The sequence below is a fragment of the Megascapheus bottae genome, chromosome 18, assembly GCF_031878675.1.
Source record: "Megascapheus bottae isolate mThoBot1 chromosome 18, mThoBot2.hap1, whole genome shotgun sequence".
In the NCBI taxonomy this organism is placed as follows: Eukaryota; Metazoa; Chordata; class Mammalia; order Rodentia; family Geomyidae; genus Megascapheus; species Megascapheus bottae.
The window spans coordinates 44147173-44167538 of record NC_143526.1 but is presented as its reverse complement, the minus strand read 5'-3'; the positions used below and the strand labels follow the sequence as shown (position 1 = coordinate 44167538).

Sequence of the window (20366 nt, the reverse complement as noted above, 5' to 3'; positions counted from 1 at the left end):
AGGGCCTGGGTGCTGTCTAAACGTTTTCCCTCAAGGCTAGCACACTACCACTTGAGCCACAGCACCATGTCTGGCTTTTTGCTGGCTAACTGGAGACACGAGCCTCACAGACTTTCCTGCCCCAGCTGGCTTCAAACTGTGATCTTCAGACCTCAGCCTCCTGAGAAGCCGGGATGACAGGTGTGAGGGTGGGCACCTGGCATGAACAGTGGCTATGGAAGAGGCTGGCGCAGGCTGGTCAGGACCTGGGCAATAGGCAGGCTTCATGTGAATGGATGCCTCTCGTTCTCAGGCTTCCCTGCTGGCAGTGGGGCCCTGTGGGCTCAGCACATCACTGATCCATTGTCCTCGTCACCCTCTTTTATTTTATTTTTATTTTTATTTTTTTTGCCAGTCCTGGGCTTGAGCTCAGGGCCTGAGCACTGTCCTTGGACTTTCTCAAGGCTAGAACTCTACCACTTGAGCCTCAGCACCACTTCTGGCTTTTTTTTCTATGTATGTGGTACCGAGGAATCGAACCCGGGTCTTCATGCATGCTAGGCAAGCACGCTACCACTAGGTCACACTCCTGGTCCCCATCGTCACCCTCTTTTATTTCAATGACAAGCCTTGGTAGAGAGGACTGTCCCTACTAGCTCATCTATAGGGGGTAAACAATGGCGCCATCACCCAAGGACCAAGATGGCTGTCAGAGCTCCAGCCATCATATCTAAGATCCAGCACAGTAGAGCCTCAGTGTCCAGACCTGGCCTCCCTCTGCACCATTCTGGCCTGTGCCTGCTGCAGGCCAGGTGTAGGGAGGGGGTGTCTGCTTACCTGGGGGAGGAAAGGGGGGACTGGGAGACCTTGCCCTGGCTGAGATGTCCCACCCCCGGGGGTGTGAGGAAATGGGCCAGACCCAGGGCAGAGGGTGGCAGGCTATTTCCTCAGTTGCCTGCGACCCCACTGTGCGTGCAAGTGCAGTCACTCCACGGCTCTTGGGAGAGAGCCCAGGACAGACTCTGCCCCTGGGGACGGTGGGGACCCCAGGCCTGATCAGGAGTCAGCCTCACTGCCTGCAAGTGGGCTCACAGCCGGAGGAGGCAGGTGTGGATGTGGAGGGGGGGGGTCTCCAGAGCTCCAGCCCTGGCGTCAGGCGCCCTGTGGGTGTGCAGGGGGCAGGGGAGGGAGGCAGGGCAGGGTGGAGGGGAGGGAGCCCCCACACATCCAGGCTCTGACCAGCCTGGGGCCCCGCGGTGTGGCTGACCCCTTCTTGGCTGTCCCTGTGGGCAGAACCCCACACGCCACGGCCCCCAGGGAGCAGGGGCCCGGGAGGGGTGCCAGGCGAGCGTGGCTGCCAGGGCCCCCGCCAGTTCTCCTGAGGCAGGGGCACCCACTCCCCTCCCTCCAGTCACCAGGCAGCGTGGTCCTCACAGCTGAGCCGCGTGTGGCCCGCGGTGTGGAGCTGGTGGCTCTGCTCATTGCGGGGTGGGGGTGTGCCCAGGTGTGTGTGTGCACAGGGGTGAGGACATCCGTGGACACGTCTGTGTCCAGCAGGGCACACGTGTGACTGTCTACACGCGTGTCCCGCAGCACATGTGTACACGTGTGCACAGCTGTGTGCCCCGGCGGCCATGCTGTGCACAGTCAGGGATGAGGCCCCAGGCCTTGTTCCCAGGGTCTGTGCCGGGGTAGGGGACACAGATGCCCTGCACCCCCCAGAACAGAGAGGGGAGGGGAAGGGACGGAGGAGGGCGTGGCTGGGGCCTCCCCGCCTCCCACGACCTGTGGGCGGTGCCTGCGGGCAGTGTCACGCTGTCCCTGTCCTGCTGGTGAGGTGACCCTTGGAGCCTCCCTGCTGGGCTCCCCATCGAGACAGCTCCCTGGGCCCTGGGATCCAGGGCGACTTCCCGGTGGCAGCCCATGGGCTGCCGTGGGCTGATAGGGACAGGAAACACGGTGGCCATCGTGGCCTTGCTGATAACCCTGGCAGTGCCCGCCGCCCAGCCCGGCCCCAGGCTTATCAGGAGCGGCAGGCCTGGCCAGGGCGGGTGCCACACTCTCCCCTGGGGCCCCCGCCCTCTGTGTTGGCAAAGTGACACCAGGGGCAGCCTGGCGCTGGACCGCGGACACCGGGGACAGCAGCCCACGGGCGTGGGGTCAGACTTGAAGCATGTCCACATCTCTGCTGCTGTGTGGCCTGGGGCGAGCCCCGTCGCCTCTGTACCTCCACTTCCTGTCTGCGAGGGGAAGGGGGGGAGGACTCCACGCTGACTCTGCCTTCGCTACCTGCTCCTCTGTCCCACAGCCACCCAGGAAGCTGCTTCCTCCCTGGGACTTTCTCTGCCGATGGCCTGTTTTTCATCTGGAGTGGCTGTCCCATCTCTCGTGGGTGCAGGCAGGCGAGGCTCCTCCCCTGCCTCCCCGAGCTGTGAGCCAGCCGCCAGCAAAGCTGGGGAGGCCTCAGGAGCCCTGTGGTGGCCCTGTCTACGGTCATCAACAGCTAAAGGGTGGGCATGGCTGGCGCTAAGTGAGCCAAGGCCAGGTGGCCAGGGTGCCACAAGCCACCAAGGTCACATGGCTTCCCACTCAAGGGCAGCGGAGGATAAGCAAGGGTTCGGAGCTGGGCAAGGTGAGGCTGCTGGTCTCTGGGGCGTGCGGGGCAGGGGCGGAGGCTGCCACGAGGGTCCGGGGCAGATGGCAGCGCCAGGACAGCCGCGGCAGGAAGGTGAGAGAGCCGGGATGTCAGGGGACCTAACCTTTGGCCACAGGGCAGGAAGGGGACTCTATGGTCAAGTCCAGCATCTGGCCCCAAGGCCAGGGCCTGCCCCCAAGACACTCACAGCCCCCAGGTCTTCAGGGGTGACCCTCCCCCCTCCCCGCTCTCCCGAGCCCCTCAGAGGTGTCCCACGGGGCTCTGTCCCAGCCTCTGTGGCCCAAGCTCCAGCATCTCAGCGGTCAGCTTCAGCGCACCAGTCCCCTCCTGTCCCCACCACCCCAGGTCCTAAACCACTCAGCCCTCTTTGCTTTAGCAAAGTGCAAGTTCCAGGCTCAAACTACCGAAACTAGGCCTGCGTGAGGGCAGAGCTGGGGTGACCCCTCGCAGGCCCACAGAGGGCCAGGGTACCGCGGGGCCCAGGGCAGACGAGGCCTCCCACGGCCCCTCAACTGGGCAGGGAAACCACCAACCACCTTTCTCTCTAAAGAAAACGAGGTTTATTTTTATAATCTGAACATTCTAATAAAAATATTAATAATATTAGCTACCCTGACTCTCTGGGCCTGGCCTCTGCCAGGCGTGGCTGGGGCACGCGCACGCTCAGCTCCCTGAGGTAGGTGTGCGGGGACAGCGCCGCCTGGCCCGCAGGAGCCCAGCGCTGTGGTGAGGTGTCCCCCCTCGCGTGGGGGCCCCCGCTGGGATGCCGTGGGGCAGCTTCCCACTCCCCTCTGCGGGGCAGGAGGCGTCCAGGCTGGTAGAACGAGGGAAGCCCTGTACCCCTGAAGGCAGCTGTGGAACAGGGCGGGGGTGCAGTGAGGGTGGGAAGGGACAAGGCCTCACGTGGTGCGGGGACGGCCACCAGAGCGCGGGCCGGGCCGCCTGGGCAGCTCCCGGGGCTCCGGCTGCCGCCTGCCCCGTGCGTGGAAACGCCATCCACAGAAACAAGTCTCAAAGTCAAAACCAAGCGGGGGGCTCTGGCGGCGGCCACCTCCGTTGAGAACGGACACAGCCGGAAGTCTTCGCCTTGGAGCAGAGCAATCCCACAGGGCCCTGGACGCAGCCCAAGAGCTGCTGGTCACGGCTGGCCGTCGGGGGCTCCGGAAGGAGGGGCCACTTGATGCCCTGCCTGGCATCACTGCATCCGGTCAGGCTGCAGCTGAGGGGCCTGGTACTGCAGGAAGGTGGTGCCCGCAGGGGCTGCCGAGAGCGTGTGGGCCACGGTGGCAGGGTAGCTGTAGCCCACAAAGCTGGTGGTCGTGGCGGGCGAGGCGGCGTACGGGTACTGGTCATAGGTAGCTGGCGGGTACTGGGCGTAGGCCTGGCTGGCGGGCGTGTACTCCAGGTAGGGCGAGGACAGGGAGGGGACGGGGGTAGCTGGGATCACCACGCTGGGCTGCAGGATGGCTTGCGGGTAGACATAGTGGGGCGTCAACCTGTGGGCCAAGCAGAATCAGGGCTGAGGGCAGAGTAGGGGAGACAGGAACCGGAGCAGGCGGGGTGTGGAGAGCACGTGGCACTGTGGGCCTGGCTACAGAAGCATCTGGCCTGTGCCTCAGAGCCTTTGCACAGGCTGTGCCCTGCTCCCTGCAGGACACCTGGCCAGGACCCTGCAAGGGAACCCCAACAAAGCTTTCCCAGACTGGATCTCTCTCCCTCACTTCCCTCACCTCATATTTCCTGCGGGACCATGAGATTTAGAAAGCTCAGAGCAAATTAAAGTATGCCATTGTGAGCCGAGCACCGTGGCTCACGTCTGTCATTCCAGCTACTCAGGAGGCTGAGATCTGAGGATCGAGGTTCAAAGCCAGCCCGGGCATAAAAGGACCTGAGACCCTTAACTCCAATTAACCTCTAGAAAATGGGAAGTGAGGCTTGGCTCAAGGATAGGGCGGTAGCCTTGAGCTGAAGAGCTCAGGGACAGCGCCCAGGCAGGGTTCAAGCCCTATGACCCATTAAAAAAAAATGCCATTGTGACTGGACACTAGAGGCTCTCGCCCGTGATTCTAGTTTCTCAAGGAGGCTGAGGTGTGAAAGACCACGGTTCTAGGGTAGCCTGGGCAGAAAGTCTGTGAGACTTTTACCTCCAACGAACCACCAGAAAAACCCTGGAGCTGTGACTCAAAGTGGTGGAGTGCTAGCCTTGAGCAAAATTGCTCAGGGACAGTGCCCAGGCCCTGAGTCCAAACGCCATGACCCACTACCATCACCACGACCACAAGCATGCCATTTTGACTCAACACTGGGGATTCTGGACTTGGAATGTGGTAGAGTGCTAGCCATGAGAGAAAAAACAAAACAAGAACAACAAAAACCCGGGGGGGAGGGGGAAAGGCCAGGAGTATGGCCGAGAGGTAGAGTGCTTGCCTAGCATGCATAAAGACTTGTTCAGTTCCACAGGACCACAAACACGGAAAAAGCCAGAAGTGGCGTTGTGGCTCAAGTGGTAGAGCTCTAGCCTTGAGACACCCAAGGACAGTGCCCAGGCCTTGAGTTCAAGTCCCAGGACTGGCCAAAAAAAAAACAACCCTGAGCCTTTTAAGACAGCGATGGAGGGCATGAGTTAGCCGGAGGCCACCGGAGGGCTTGGCCACCAGCCAGCACAGCGACCCCTGCCCCGCTGCTCGCTGCCCACCGCCTGCCCTGCAGCACTCCGCAGAGGCTCTGCCTGGCTCCAGGCCAGGCTGTGCAGGGCACACCGGCTGAGAGCCACCAGGGAAGAGCGGATGGCCAAGGTGGTGGTGGACAGGCCGCCGCCCAGCCAGGGACAGCGGTGCTTACCCACAGCCTGCAGCACCCCGCCCAGCAAGCCCACCCGGACCCCACCCCAGGGGACAGCTGAGCCTGGCTGGTGGCAGAGGGGGCACTGCCGACCCAGCCCCACCTCACCCCAGGCATCCGTGCTATTCTGGCTGAGCTCTGGAGAGCACGTGGGCCCCGCGAAGGAGGGGCAGAGGGCCAAGCTCTGTCCCACCAGTGCCCACTGGCACATGGAGCCAGGAGCCGGCAGTGGGGTGTGACAAGGCCTCAGGGCCGGCAGGGACCTGAGCCGCCTCATGGGGCAGAGGGTTTCAGGAAACTCCACGCACGCACGCCCATGAGTTCCAAGTAGATGTGCCACGGGCGCATGCCACGGCTCTCCACGCGTGGGCACACAGCCACAGTCACTGCTGCTGCCAGAGAGAGCCTCAAGACCCCCCCGCAGGAATGGCAGCCACCAAGGCCACACGTGCAGGCGCCAAGCAGGGGTGGGGACGGCCCCTGGGGAGGCAGTGGCGATGGCCGCTCAGTGTTACCAGGCACGTATGACACACATCGGCACAGACCCCAAGCCGACAGCATGGCCACTGCGCCAGGGAGTTGGCTCGCGGCCCTGGGGCAGTGCCCCCGCTTGTCTAGAGCTGTGTGCCACGCGCCGACATTCCCCACAGCGGGGAGGGTGAGGCCTGGGCCAGGAGCCCGCCCTTTACTCCTGGAGACTGCCAACCTCGAACAACACCAGGCCCGAGTTCAAATCCTGCCTCCACGCCACCTCTCATTCCTAATGGGACGCCAGCCGTGAGCAGAGCTTGCTGCCTGTCCTCTGGGCTTGACTTCCAGAAAAAGCCATAGGAACCCGGGTGGACGGGAGGGGCCGGTCCCCTAGGGAGGGCGCAGCCTGGAGGACGGTGCGCAAGGCCACCCCCCCCCCCGTGCCACCCAGCCGCAGCCCATCCACTAGACCCCCTGCCCCACGGCACCCCCGCATCCAGCCCTGGCCGCCCTCAGCTGGCCCTGCACACAGCTGCTGGGCCTGCAGTCCCAGTCCTGCCCACGTGCTGTGACCGCCATGCTGTCCTGGGGTAGTTCTGCTTGCCTGGCCATGGCACCTTGCGTACACAGGCTCGGGGGTTCTGGAAGTCCTGACCCAGTGTCCTGGGACAGGAGGAAGGCGAGCCTAAAACAAAGCCCAGCGGGACAGCGGCCAGGCCCACCAGTCACCTGGGAGGATGGCGGGGCCTGCAGGCCTCCTAGCTGCTGCGGGGGACCTTCTCCCTGGCCCACCTGGCTGCCTGCAGGCTGGACAGAAGAGCAAGGACAGGAGGCCCTGCTCCTCCTCGGCAGCACCCCAGGCGGGATGAGCTGAGCTGTGATGCCACGGGGAGAGGGAACAGTGAGTGGGGAGAGGGCCAGCGTGGGAGGGGCCAGTGTGTGGGGAGGGGTCCAGTGTGGGGGGCCCAGCGTGGGAGGGGCCAGTGTGCAGGGAGGGGTCCAGCGTGGAGGGGCCAGTGTGTGGGGAGGGGTCCAGCGTGGGGGGTCCAGTGTGCGGGGAGGGGTCCAGTGTGGGGGGCGGTGTGTGGGGAGAGGCCGGGGGGGCACTTCCCTGTGTCACACCAAGGGACCTGGAGGGTGCTCCTGGCACACTGCAGACCAGGCTGCTGCCAGCACCGCGCTTACAACCACTCAGTAGCCAAGAACCAGCTCTGCTCCACAGCCCTCAGCACAGACACACCAGAGGTGACCAGAGCTGACCAGAGACCATGCCCAGAGGCGCCCAGTGAGGACAGGAGGCTGACACCTGCCCATGCACACGTGTACGCACACACACGTATACACAGAACCCCACAACCCTGGGCCCCACACCCACACATATCACTGCAGACCAAGTCCCACCTTCCCAGCTCTGCCCGCTCCTCCTGCCGTCCACCAGGCTCAGCAAGGTCCCCAGCTCTGCCCCTGACCCTCAGGCCCCAAAGAGGGCACTAGCCTCCCTCCAGCCAGGGCTAAGGGACAGCAGGCCCACACGGGCTCCTCTGCCCCATCTGCCACCAGATGGGGCTGGACACCCACCCTGCCTTGGCACCACAGCCACCAGACTGTCTGATGCCCTGACCACGCTCCTTGCCAATCACCCAGTGCCTGTGTGGCCATGCTCAGCCTCTCCCCACGGGTCTGGGCTGGGCCACTGGAGACAACAGGAGAAGGAAGGGAGTCATGGTGAAGACTTCCAGGGCCTCCTCCTGTTTCCCGGACTCCACCCCATTTCCCACCAGCCCTAGGCCCTGGCACCTGCCACGCTGCTGCCTGCGGGTTCCTTCCTACAGCTGGAAGCAAGCTCCCCTCCCCAGGAGTTTTCTCTGGCTACAGCTTTACTTTTCCTTACAACCTGAAGAACAGACCTCCTGTGCCTAAGCCACTGAGGTGCTGACCAGGGTTCTCTGCGACCCCTCGTGTCCAGAGCCCAGCAGACACAAGCCCCTCGGGGGAGACCTCACCACCCACTGAGGTGGGTCAGGCCAGATCAGCAAGGACCACCTGGGGGTTCCCAGCTCGGCCGTGGAGGCCGGGGGCCGGGTCTGGCCCCAGTACAGCCACTCTGGCCCCAGTTCTCCATCTGCAAACTAAGGATGCCGGAGTGCAAGGCTGAGCGTGCCAGGGTCCTGGCTGCCCCTAGAAGGGGCTGGGGATAGGAACAGGGCGCCCAAGCCCTCAGTGGACAGAATGGCTGCTGACAAGTCACCCCCACCATGGTGCCCAGACAGGCAGGCCTGGCACGCACTGTCACTACACTCAAAGCCAGGAGGGAGGAGGAGGGGAGGGCTACAGCTGGGGGGACTGGGGTGGGGGGGACCTGAACGCAGAGCCCCTGCTGAAAATAAACCCCGGAAAGGCACATGGGCCGTTCACTTTTCCTGCCCTGAGAGCCTGGTCCCAGCAGACTGGAGGTGCGAGGGCCAGATGGAGGGAGGGACGCCCCGGGGTGCAGCAGCCGGTGGCACATCAGGCCTCTGGGGAATCTTGGGAACCCCACCCCTCCAGTGGGGGCAGGTGGCAGTGGCAGGGAAGGCTGCCTGTGGGAGGGATGGGGCACACGTGAACTCGTCCACATCACTGCTGACCCGGCCACTGCACCTCCACTGAGGAGACACCCCCGAGTCAGACCAGACAACCCAACGTGCTGCTCTGCAAGCACTCAACCCAGCACGGAGAGGCCGCGTTGGCATCTCTCCTCAGCCCAGCACCTGACAGGTAGCCAGGGGCACCCAGTTTCCATGTCCACCATGAAGGCGCTGCCTTCCCTCCTCCCTCTTCCCTCCTCCCTCTTCCCTCCCCATCCCTTCTCACAGCCATCCTGCAGGGGGCGCTGCCACCGGCTGGCAGGAGCCCCACAAGGCTCCCCTTGACACAAAGGTAAGCTAAGCTCCATGCCTGTGTGCCCTGTATGTCCGCCTGGCAGACAGGGCCACGGAGCCACCTCCACGGCAGGCCAGAGTAACCCGGGGAATCCAGACTCCTGGTCAGGGCAGGGAGGGCTCACTCAGCCCGCCCGGTGCCTCTGCCTGGCCCTGTGTATAGCTGTGGGCTGTACCCCGCCTCGGTCAGGGTCTGGCTTCTCCTGGGACTAAGGTCCTGGCCTCTTGGTCTGAGGCTTCAGAAGAGAGGCCCTTTCCAGCACAGGAGCCCACGGCCGGGGACCTGAGGCTGAGTCAGAACTCAGCCTTGGAGAGGAACCCAAAGGCTGGCTTCCGTCACAGCCTGGGCACAAACAACAGGTGCAGCACAGGCGGCCAAGGAGGGGCGGGCGCAGCCCACGCTCCGGCTCCAGTCAGCCTGCCAAACAGGAAGCAGCTGGGGGAGTGGGCAGGGCCACCCTGAGGCACCCCTGCGAGAGAAAGGTGATGCCACACGTGGGGAGGGAGGGCTCGGTGCCTCCCAGCCCCTCCAGGGCTACTGCCTGGAGCACGGCCCCACGGCATGGGCTGGCAGACGGGACTGCAGGACAGGACGTCACACACCACCACCCCCGGCTTGACTTCTCCCTGCCTGATAGACGCTGAGGTGCAGAAACAGCACATGAGGCCAGTGTGCCTCCACAGCCCTCCCTCACCACGAGGCCTGTGACCTCTACACACCCACGGCCCTCCCTCACCACGAAGCCTGTGCCCCACCACCCTCCCTTGCCAGGTGCACTGACAACTCAGGTCCTGGGCGAGGGCCAAGCCATGCTTTGCATGGAGCGTGCTTCTTTGCATGCTGTTAATCTTTTTTTTTTTGGACACAGGGTCTGGGCCCTGTCCCTGAGCTTCTTTTGCTCAAGGCCAGCACTTTACCACTTGAGCCACAGCGCCACTTCCAGCTTTTTCCATATATGTGGTACTAAGAGATCGAACCCAGGGCTTTATGCATGCCAGGCAAGCACTCTATCACTAAGCCACACTCCCAGCCCCACATGCTGTGTTGTTCTGACTCAGCCACTTCATGTGGGCTCAGCCACCCCGTGACATCAACCCGGCACTGCCTGCTGGCAACTCTCCACCACGCCACCCAGCACACGGGCTGTGGCACTTGGGCAGACTATCTTGCTATGCTTCAGGGCTGACCTGGAAGGGAGCTCTTTCAGCCTCTACCCTACTGCACTCGGAACACGAGGCACGAAGGGGTCTGCTCTGCCACACGCCCACGGCCGAGTTTTAGTGTCCTGAGATGACCCACCTATGGGGAAGCCCAGGCCGGGTCCATCAAACCAAGAGCTGCCACAGGGCCACACAGGGCTCAGAAGAGCCAATGTGGGCCCTGCCGTCTCCAGCTCGGGTCACCTCTGCCACCTCAGCCACTTCACACACAAGCCAGCAGTTCTTGCTGTGAGACAGACCCCAAAGATGCCCACGGCCAGGCTGGCCCGTGTGCGCCAAGCACAGCATTCATCTTCCAGGTGGCCAGGAGGCCACACACAGGTGGGCCCAGGCCTGGAGCCCACAGCAAAGTCGTATGTGTGTGTGTGTGTGTGTGCCCGTGTCCTGGGGCTACAGCTTGGACTTGAGCTCAGAGCCTGAGTGCTGCTGTTCCTTAGCCTTTTCTGTTCAAGGTGTTTCATCACCTGAGACACACAGCTTTAGGATTTTTTTTCCTTTCCTTTTCTGCAGTTAACTGGAAATAAGACTCTAACTTTCCTGTCGGGTCTGGCTTTGAATCTTCAGATCTCAGCCTTCTGAGTAGCTAGGATTTTAGGAATGAGCCAATGGTGACCAGCCAAGATCTTTTTTAAGAACAGGGAGGGGGGTGGCTGATAGAAATGCTTCAGAAATAGTCCACAGAGGCCCGAGGGGCAGCCAGGCCAGTACAGCCTCCTTCTGGGCTCTGGATGACTTAAGCTTAGAATGGACAGATGCCCTTGACCCTCAGAGGCCCTTCCAGGCCAGACAAGTACACTGCCTGGACACAGGAAACCTCCAGCCTGCACTGAACTCCAGTCAGCCACGAACCCTTCTGCTGGGTGCCTGAGGCCCTGTCTCCCCCTACAATTTCACACATCTCTGAACACTACTCCCACCACCCACCCCAGCACACAATGCATCCACAAGGGAAACCCATGGCCTTTGGTTCAGAAAGGAAAGGCAAAGTGGGACCAGGCCCACAACAGTGGCAGATGTTTCTGGGGGCTCTCGCCAAGCTCACGCCCAGGCTGGGCAGCCAGGCGAGGAAGAGCTCCCGGTAAGGTTGGGCCTGAAACCCTGGGGAACATTTATCCAGGCCCTCTGGGCCCCCAACTCCCCAGTTCTGGCCCCCATGGTGCTCTCATCCAAGCAGGCCGGGCCTCCACTGCCAGCCCTGAGCTGACAACACAGCCAGCTGAGCCAGGCCCTCTGTGCCCCAGCCCAATTGTCTGCACAGACAAAGGGGCCGCACAGGGCCCAGCTCTCCAGGCCGGCCGAGGGCGGGAGCCGGGCTCACAGCTGACCTGGACAGCCAGGGCTGGCCACTGCTCTGCTACCCTGTCGGTTCCCCTGGCCACAGGGCCTCCCCATGACCTGAGCAGGGGCAGGAGCTCAGGTCAGTGCTCTCTGGGAAGGAGAGGGAACGTTCTCGGGACAGTCCCAGCTCTCTGACCTGTCCCTGCTTGGGCCTCCACCTCTTGGCAACCGCTCAACAGTATTAAATGGCCACTGCACGACCAGCTGGCGGTCCAGTTACCACCACTGTGAATCTGTGCCCCTTCCCTCAACAATCCAGGCTGGTGGCTCCAGGGACTCTGAGAGAAGGTAAAGGTCACGTCAGGGGCCCTTCCTTCTCACCCCCAAAAAGCTTGTGGAGCAAGCAACTTTAATTTGTCCTTCTACTTACCACCTAGCACCCTTCCTGAGAAAGGCCACCAGCCCATCCCTGCCTCAGTCTCCCTGTGCGTGGTATGGGTCCCCATTTCTGAGGCTGGTTTGTAAGGATGAATAGGGAGGATTGTGGGGGGCGTGGTACCTCAGCCCACGCACTGGGCTAGATGAGAAAATTAAGGTGGCCTGTGCCAGGACCCTGCTATAGAGTTGGGATTTGAACCCAGGCCTATGTTATCCACAGAGGCCAGGCACTGGTCACTGTGGCAGTGCCAATGGGTGAGAGCAGGGCAGTGCTGGCGGGAGGCCTTGTCTTGAAGGCGGCAGAGACTGCTCTTCAACCAGACTCACAGACACAGACAGGAAGTTCCTCCTCTCTAGCCTGGACCCTTGAAGATATAAAGGCTGGAAATGCCCCCCAAACACCTTCCCACACGGCCCTGGACTGTTAGTGCACAGATAGCAGGGAAAGGACAGCGTGGAGAATCACACACCCTGGGGTACTGCAAGCCCGTCCCCGGGGGACACACGCTTCCAGGCAGGCTGCCTCCAGCTCCCTGCCGCCCAGCCTGCCAAGCTAAAGGACACCACTGCCATGCCTGGAAGGACAACAGCACGCAGGGAGGGCCAGCAACACTGGCCCTGGGGCTGCCTGCCTCACTGCACCCAGCCTGCGCCACACCCCAGCCCCAAGCCTGCACACACAAACTGCGACCCACAGTCCAGGGGCCTGGATGTGGACTGAGAGGCCTCAGATGAGGCTGCCCACCTCTGTTCAGGAGTTGAGGCCTGCTCTGGAGCCAGCCCCACCCCCTGACTCCTGCACCAACAGGCAGGACCCAGGACAGGGTCCTTTGTGCCCCAAGCGGCTACCAGGCCTTAGATATCCAGCATGGACAGTAGGACATGCTGCTCTAACGAGTGTCACATAACTGCCAGCCTACCATCATTCCTGGGCTGGGACCCACCCCAGGGGGCAGGGACCCACTGCTGCCACCTTGCTGGCACTAGAGCAGGTCTGAGGGCTCTCAGGGAAGAGTCCAGCTCACTGGTCCCCCAGAATATCAACAAACATCCTGCCCAGGATCCTGAGCAAAATCCAAAGCCCTCCATTCCCCACCACACCTCACAGGGTGAGGAGGCAGAGGCACGGAGGGGAGATGGGAGGGGGGGTGCACCAGGCAGGCAGGCAGCGCCCAGGCTCAAGCACTTCCCCAAGGCAGAAGTCCCTCTGCCTTTCCTTCCTGGTGTACCATCACACCACAGTCACCTTCTGAGAAACGGAAATCCCCCCACATACACACACCCCAACCCGCTTTCCCAACTAGAAAAGCCCACCCCTCGGCCGGCCACATCCACTCACCCGCCCACCCCACGCCGGCCACATCCACTCACCCGTAGGTCCGCTGGATCAAGGTGGGCTGCAGCTGCTGCACCCCGACAGCAAACCCTAAGAGGAGAGGCCAGTCAGGGGCGCACACCAGGTGTCAGGGGTGCACAGAGGGTGTCAGGGGAGGCGAGCACACCAAACGCCCCCAGTCTCAAGGGTCCCTCCCAGATCCCCCCTATCCCCCACCCCCCACACCAGCTGAAGCAGACTCCAGCCCGGGGGGACAGAGGGGACACTGCCTCTCTGGGTGAGGCTCAGCATGCAGCCCTGGGGGCAACTTCCTCCCTGGCAGAAGCAGCGGCAGCTGGCAGTCTGGGGCCTGGACCCTCCCACCCGTCCCTGGGGCCACACGCTGACAAGATGGGGTCAGGCTCCCAGGCTGGGCGCCTGCCGGCAGCCAGGGCTCTGCAGGCACACGATAGCTGACTGCCACTCCCGCAGGGAGGGGGCCCTCTTCCCCCGGACAGATACCGCGCCGAATATAGCAGCCCAGAGGCGCCCGGAGGAAAACACAAGCCCTCACCCGTCTGCAGGCTGCGAGGCTTGGCGCCCAGATACGCCAGGTTCACGTTGGCCTTGCGGCCGTCGATGACGGGGTTGGGGTCTTTGCAAGCCCTGTCGGCGGCGGCCCTGTCGGCCATGGTCACCTGGAGCGGCAGAGACGGTCAGAGGCCCCCGGGGACCGGGCCGGGGCCGCGCCGGCTGGGCCCCCCCCCGCCCCGGGCGCCCGACGGCCCCCAGCCCCGGAATCCGGCCTTCGCAGAGCTGAAGGGCCGAGAAGTCTGGTGTCGGCGGAAACCACCCCCGGGGGAGCGGCGGGGGCCCCGGAGTCCGTGGGGGAGGGGGAGGGGGCGGGGGAGGCGGGGGCCCCCAGCAGCGGCGGCGGCCCCGGAGTCCGTGGGGAAGCGCGGAAGCGGGGGAGCGGGGAGGGGCCCCGGGGCCGGGCTCCGCGCCCGGGCGGCGGCGGGCGCAGGTGCGCGCGGAGGCGCCGGCACTTACGAAGCCGTAGCCGCGGGACTTGCCCGTCTGGCGGTCCGTGATGACGACGGCCTCCTCGATGTCCCCGAAGCTCTCGAAGTACTTCCTGAGCGAGGCGTCGGTGGTGTGGTACGGCAGGCCGCCCACGAAGATCTTGGTGAACGTGGTGTCCTTCTGCGAGCCGTGCATGGCGCCGGGGGCGGCCGGGGGCCGCGGGCAGCCCGCGCTCGGGGCGCACGGCGCGGGCTGCAGCAGCATGGGGGGCGCCCCGCCGCTACGGACCCGGGCCGCGCGGCGCTGAGCTCATGGGGCGCGGCGCGGAGCCGTCCGCCGCCGGGCCCGTCCGCGCGTCCGTCCGCTCCGGCCCGCGACGCCCGACCTCGCTCGGCACCGGCGCCTCGCGAACTCGGAGCCTCGGCGTCCGCCCCGGGCTTTGTAGCAGGCTCCGCCCCCCGCGCCGGGCCGGCCCCGCCCCGGCCCCGCCCATCGGCGGGCCACGCCCCCTCCGCGCGCTGGGGCCGTCGGGAAGTGTAGTCCGGACCCCGCCCGGCCAGGTGGGGCGCAGGCGGCGCGCGGGGTGGAGGGAGCGCCGTGCTCCCGCCCGGAGCCAGGCCGGCGGGTCCCCCTCTGCCAGCTGGCTTTTCCAGAGCCACCGTCTGTCCCCTTGGCCCTGCCCAGAGCACCGCCTGGACGTGGAGCTTCAGTTTGAGTGTGCTGCCGGCCCGGGGAGCAGAGGGGAGGAGCGGGCGGCCGCGGAGAGGCCCGGGCGGCCCGGCCCGCCCTCCAGCCGGTGCCCAGGCCGGACCTCAGCGGGGTCTGATGTGCCTCCGCCCCACCCCAGGCCCCTGGGAAGGGCGCCCCAAGTCCTCCAAGGTGGCCTCAACCCCTGGGCTCTGATCCGGCCTCCAGTCTTCCCTCCCCTGTCACCCCAAGCTAGGCCTCCTTTGGGAAACCTGTCCCTGACACCACTGTGGGTGTTACGAAGCTACCTTGGCAAGGCCACGTCCAGCGCTGCCCGGGGCCTTGGGTTGACCTGTGGTCCTGACTTGCCCACTAGAGGCCCTGGAAGGGAGCAGGTGCATCGTCTTGAACCGGCCTGGACTCAGTTTCCCTTCTGTGACACCCAGTGGGGCAACTGGGACAGGCTGAGGCTGGGTGGCACATGTGGGCCACAATTCCCTGACCACCCCAGGCCACCCCCTCCCTTGCCTCACCCTGCGGAGGGTGCCGCACCCTGGGGGGCGCGGTGGAAGTTGGGGGCACGCCGTGGGGGTGGGGAGTGAGTTAGGTGGGTGTTGCAGGCACGGAGGGCACCAGCAGCAAGGGGTGGGAGGCCTGAAAGTCGGACCCACCCCTGCCCCTTTGGGCCTCACCAGCCTCGGCCTGAGCCCCATGGCCTCCTGCAGGAGTGCCAGTGCAGTTACCGCAAAAGCCCAGGGCCTTCCCAGAGGTGGGAGAGAGGTGCGTCCTGCTGCACCTGTGGCCGTAAGATGTATCTATTTCCCAAGAAAGTTCTGGCCAGGATGCAAGGAGCTGGCCGTGCAGGGGTGGCCAGGCGCCTTTGAAGGGTCAGCCTCTGGAACGTGGGGAGCAGTGGTGTGCGCTGTGAAGCACAAGGACCACAAGCCCTGAGCACAAGGAACAGTATCGGAGCAGAGAACGCCAAGGCTCAGCAACCACGGCTACGACTTCTGCCATTTACTGTGTACTTCTCCCAGTGCCGAGCAGTGTGTGTGCTTGGTACTAGGGCTTGAACCCAGGGCCTAGGGACTGTCTCTTAGTTTTCTTGGTCGAGGCTTGTGCTCTACTATTTGAACCACACCTCACGTGTAGATTTTTGCTGATCAACGGGAGATGCGGCTCCTAGGCTTTCCTGCCTGGGCTGACTTTGAACGCCCGTCTTCAGACTGCTGCCTCCCAGGTAGGCAGGATGGCACGCGGGACTGTGAGTTCTCTTCTCTCGTCATAAGGACCAGTTGCTTGGCAGTGCCAGTCTCAGAGCCTGCTCCTGGACTGCGTGACTCATGTCTCAGGGAGTCAGCCTTGCACCCACCGTTGCCACATGTGGGCACACTAACTTGGGGCTTCAGAGGGTGACCACTGGGGTCAGTGCCTGGCAGACTAGACCCAGGAGCCCATCTTGTCCTCAGCAGCAGTCTAAGAGGACAGGCCTCCAGCTTTGTGTGCTGGACTGGTGGAGCAGCCACTGGGTGGACAGGTAAAACGAGGGAGGACCAGAGCTCCAGGGTTGGGGAGACGCCCTGACAGGCGGTGCAGACCCGGCTGGGCGCAGTGGCTGCAGCCTCACGGCTCTGATCACCCCTCAGTAGCAGGGATGGGACAGCCCACACTCATTTCTGTGGATGAGCAGGGGGGTTTGGGGAGGAGAGTCTTGGTGAGCTCGGGGTGGCACAAGCTCTGGGCTCCGCTAGCCCATGGCCCTTTCGAGTCCAGGGCTTGCTGGGACAAGGCGGCAGTTGTCAGAAGGTCTTGGACATGTGACTCTGGGCAGGCTGTGGGGGGCCTGGCCTGGACCACGGCAGCACGGGTCACAAGGTCAGGAATCCATGGCCTGGGGGGCGGAGCTGGGGCACCAGCACCCCAGCTCTGCTGGGCATGGACCCCTTGAACTGTCAGGCAGACCCTGTTCTGGGCAGAGGCTGGAGCGGTCAGGTAAGGACTAAGCCACCAACCCAGACTGGCAATGAGGAAGCCAGAGGGAGGCCTGGGGGCTGTGGGCATGGTCTGCACACACACCAGACGTCAAGGGGTCCCCACCTTTCAAAACTGTCAGCTTTCTGGGTGCTGGAGGCTCGCACACCTGTAATCCTAGCTACTCAGGAGGCTGAGATCTGAGCATCGAGGTTCAAAGCCTGCACAAGCAGTATGGTCCCTGAGACTCTTATCTCCAGTTAAGCCAGAAATGGAGCGCTGGCTCACATGACAGAGCACTAGCCTTGAGCACACAAGCTCAGGGCTCAGTGTTGGTGGAGACAGGCCCTCTGGCAAAAGCTCCAGGGCTGTGGGGGCCTCTGGGCTGGATGGAGAGCAGCCCCCCTGCCTCTCTTCTTCCCTTCTCACTACCACAGAAGAACTCAGAAAAGCAGTTGCGGTTGCAATTTCCCTGCAGCAAGGGGGCCACCTGTGTGCCTGAGCCACTGCTGGGGCAGGCGGCCAGAACGACCAGGTTGTGGCCGGGGAGACCCACGGGAATCGGTGAGGACCTCAGCAGAAGCTTTCGTTTTCCTTCTGAAAGAGAGAGAGAGGCAGCGAGTACAGGTTCCTCATTGTTCTTTCTACCCTGCACCTGGGAGTAATGTCTGGCGCTGTGGCCCACTTCTTGTGTCCATGAGGCCACAGACACAGGAGTTGTATGCATAACCCAAAGAACATTTGACAGTGTGGTCTGGAGCTGGAGGAGGAAATGCTACGGGCATCTAGGGGTAGACGTTAGGATTTACTGGACCCAAATTTGCATGCTTGATTTTTTTCTTTTTAAATAGGGTCTCGCTGTGTACCTAGGCCAGCCTGGAACTTTCAGTCTTCCTGCCTCCGCCTTCCTTGTGCTGGGATTACAGGCGTGTAACTGCTGTGGTCACCTGCACGGGTGTTTGCACATCAAGCATAGTTCAACCATAAGGTGTGAAGCATCACAGACCCTCACCTGCATGAATGAAACCCCTGAGCCACGCAAGCAGCCCCCCAACTGCCAGACTCCCAGCTCCCATCAGCACACCACCAAGTGAGGCCCTCGCCACCCATCTCCACGCGCCACGGAGAACCCTTTTTTATAGTCAGGCTCAGGCCCTCTGCTCCAGTCACAAACCGGGCAAGCAGCGGGGGACGGGGAGGGGGTGGGATCCTCTGCTTGTTGCCCCCCCAATGGTGGCTCCACAGGTGTCCCCAACCCCAGTGATGGTGTGGCTTCACACAGGCCTCCCCCGAGCCCCAGCGCAGGCCGCTTTGTGGTGCCGTAGCTTTGTGATGGAGTTTCCTCTGCGCCAGCAGGACTACCCGGCAGCCGAATCTGAGCCTGGCTCTCAGGGGCGGGTGAGGCCTGCACGATCTGGGGTGGGGGCTGCAAACAGTAAACTGTGCCAGGAGCACCCTCTCCATCCTCAGTGGGGAGGGGGTGAGGGGGACGCTGGCGCCACCTGCTGGTGGGACTGAAACAGCACCTGAGAGCATCTGTTACTTGGGATTTTTTTTTTGGTGGGTTGTGGGACTTGAACTTAGCCTGGGTGCTGGCCCTGATCTCTTCAGCTCAAGGCTACCGCCCTACCCTTGAGCCAAGCCCCACTTCCCGTTTTCTAGAGGTTCACTGGAGATGAGAGTCTCAGGTCCTTTGGTGTCCAGGCTGGTTTTGAACCTTGATCCTCAGATCTCAGCCTCCTGAGTAGCTAGGATTACTGGTATGAGCCACTGCGCCTGGCTTGGGCTTCATTTCTGATTACTGAATACCAGTCTTCCAGGATGGCTGGGGTGTGTGTGTACAAATGGGAAAAGCAGCCTGAAAAGCAAATCAAAAAACGGTTGAGATATGAGTCACGAAGAATTGCTTAAGAAGCACAAGGCCAAGTTCAGAAAGAACAGAAACGAAGACCAGAAAAGAGAGCGGGCCAGGGGACCGATACCAGCTTCGAATACATGATGCACACGGGCAGTGCACACACATCCCGAAGTACCAGCAGCACCCTCCCTGCCCCCAGCCCCCAGCACAAAGACGACACTGTGACTCTGTCCGTTCCCGCTGGCCCAGGCGCCCTGTATGCTCAGGAGCTCACAAAAGTTCACTTCTTGCCAGGACCATCCCCCAAGAACACCAAGTCCTGGTTAAGCGAGAAAAAAGTCATTTCCTAAGTCACACTAAGGATGGTGGATGATGTTACCTTCACAGAGGGCCCGCCTGTGTCTATGCATGTCTTAATTACGTTGCTATGCTTGATTAATTTTGCCAGTCCTGGGGTTTGAACTCAGGGCCTCAAGCTCTTGTCTGGCGTGCTTGCTTACAGCTTGCACACTACCATTTACATCATGCCTCAAGCCCAGCTTTTTGCTGATTATTGCATAACAAATTTTTGTGTGCAGTCCTGAGGCTTGAACTCAGGGCCTAGGTGCTATCCCTGAGCTTCTTTTGCTCAAGATTGGTAGTGCTCTTCCATTTAAGCCACAGCTCCACTTCTGGTTTTTTTGGTAATTTATTGGAGGTAGGAGTTTCATGGACTTTTCTGTCTGGGCTGGCTTCAACCCGCTTTCCTCAGATCTCAGCCTCTTGAGTAGCTAGGATTATAGGTGGGAGCCACCAGTACATGGCTTAACAGTCTTTTTTTAGGGGGGGGTGTTATAAGGTTTTAATTTGGGGCTTGGATGCTCTAGCACTCTGCCATTTTGACTCACAACTCCACTTGCAGTTTTCTGGTGGCTAATTGGAGACAAGAATCTCCTGGAGTTTACTGCCCGGGTTGGCTTTGAACACGGATCCTCAGATCCCAGCCTCCTGAGTACCGGGGATTACAGGCAGGAGCCACCAGTGTGCAGCTGACAGACTATAATCATATGGCTGTCTTGGTCAAATGGTTTGAGTTGTCATTATGCTGAGCTGTTCTACAAAGAACCATAGTATTTGATTGTCTTGGTTCATTTTGTATTGCTAAAAAGGTTGTAAACTAAGAATTCAGAGATTTCTCTTGCTGGTGGGCAAGACCTGTTGGCAGCAGGAGTGGGGAAGAGAAGCCCATGCTTCTGCCAGGAGCCCACTCCTCCATGAAGGGTCTTCTCCTGTGGAGCTGGTGACACATGGCCTCTTAAAGTCCCGTGTCTGCCAGGTGCTGGTGGCTCACATTTGTAATCCTAGATACTCAGGAGGCCCAGATCCCAGGATAACAGTTCAAAGCCAGCAGGAAACTCTGAGATTCTTATTTCCAATTAACCACCGGAGAACTGGAAGCAGAGTGGTGCCTGCAAGTGGTCGAGAGCTAGGCTTGTATAAAAAGGGCTCAGGGACAGCCCAGGCTGAGTTCAACCCCAGCATTCACACACACACACACACACACACACACACACACACACACACACACACACTCACACAATCTCCCAGCACCACTGGCCAGGGATTAGGTTTCTAAAAATCTAGGTGGCAGTGGGGCGGGGGGCAGGGGAAGTGGGACTGTGGTCTCCCTTAGTGTCTCCAGCAGAGGCACAGCTCAGAGCAGGCAGG

At 62.1% G+C, this 20366-nt stretch overlaps 1 protein-coding gene across 2 annotated transcripts; it reads right to left on the bottom strand.

Annotated features, from left to right (window-relative positions):
* Window positions 1–3178: 3178 nt before the first annotated feature.
* Window positions 3179–14530, bottom strand: Rbm38 (RNA binding motif protein 38). 2 transcript variants are annotated; one of them, XM_090352893.1, is made up of 4 exons: window positions 14194–14530; window positions 13695–13818; window positions 13177–13231; window positions 3179–4131 (listed from the first exon to the last, which is right to left on the bottom strand). In XM_090352893.1, exons 2-4 carry the CDS (start codon window positions 13810–13812, stop codon window positions 3831–3833), a joined length of 474 nt encoding a protein of 157 aa, XP_090209019.1. In that variant the 5' UTR covers window positions 13813–13818; window positions 14194–14530; the 3' UTR covers window positions 3179–3830. The 2 variants fall into 2 exon arrangements, with proteins under 2 accessions (XP_090209019.1, XP_090209018.1); XM_090352892.1 differs by having other exon boundaries at window positions 14171–14495.
* Between the last annotated feature and the right edge of the window lie 5836 nt (window positions 14531–20366).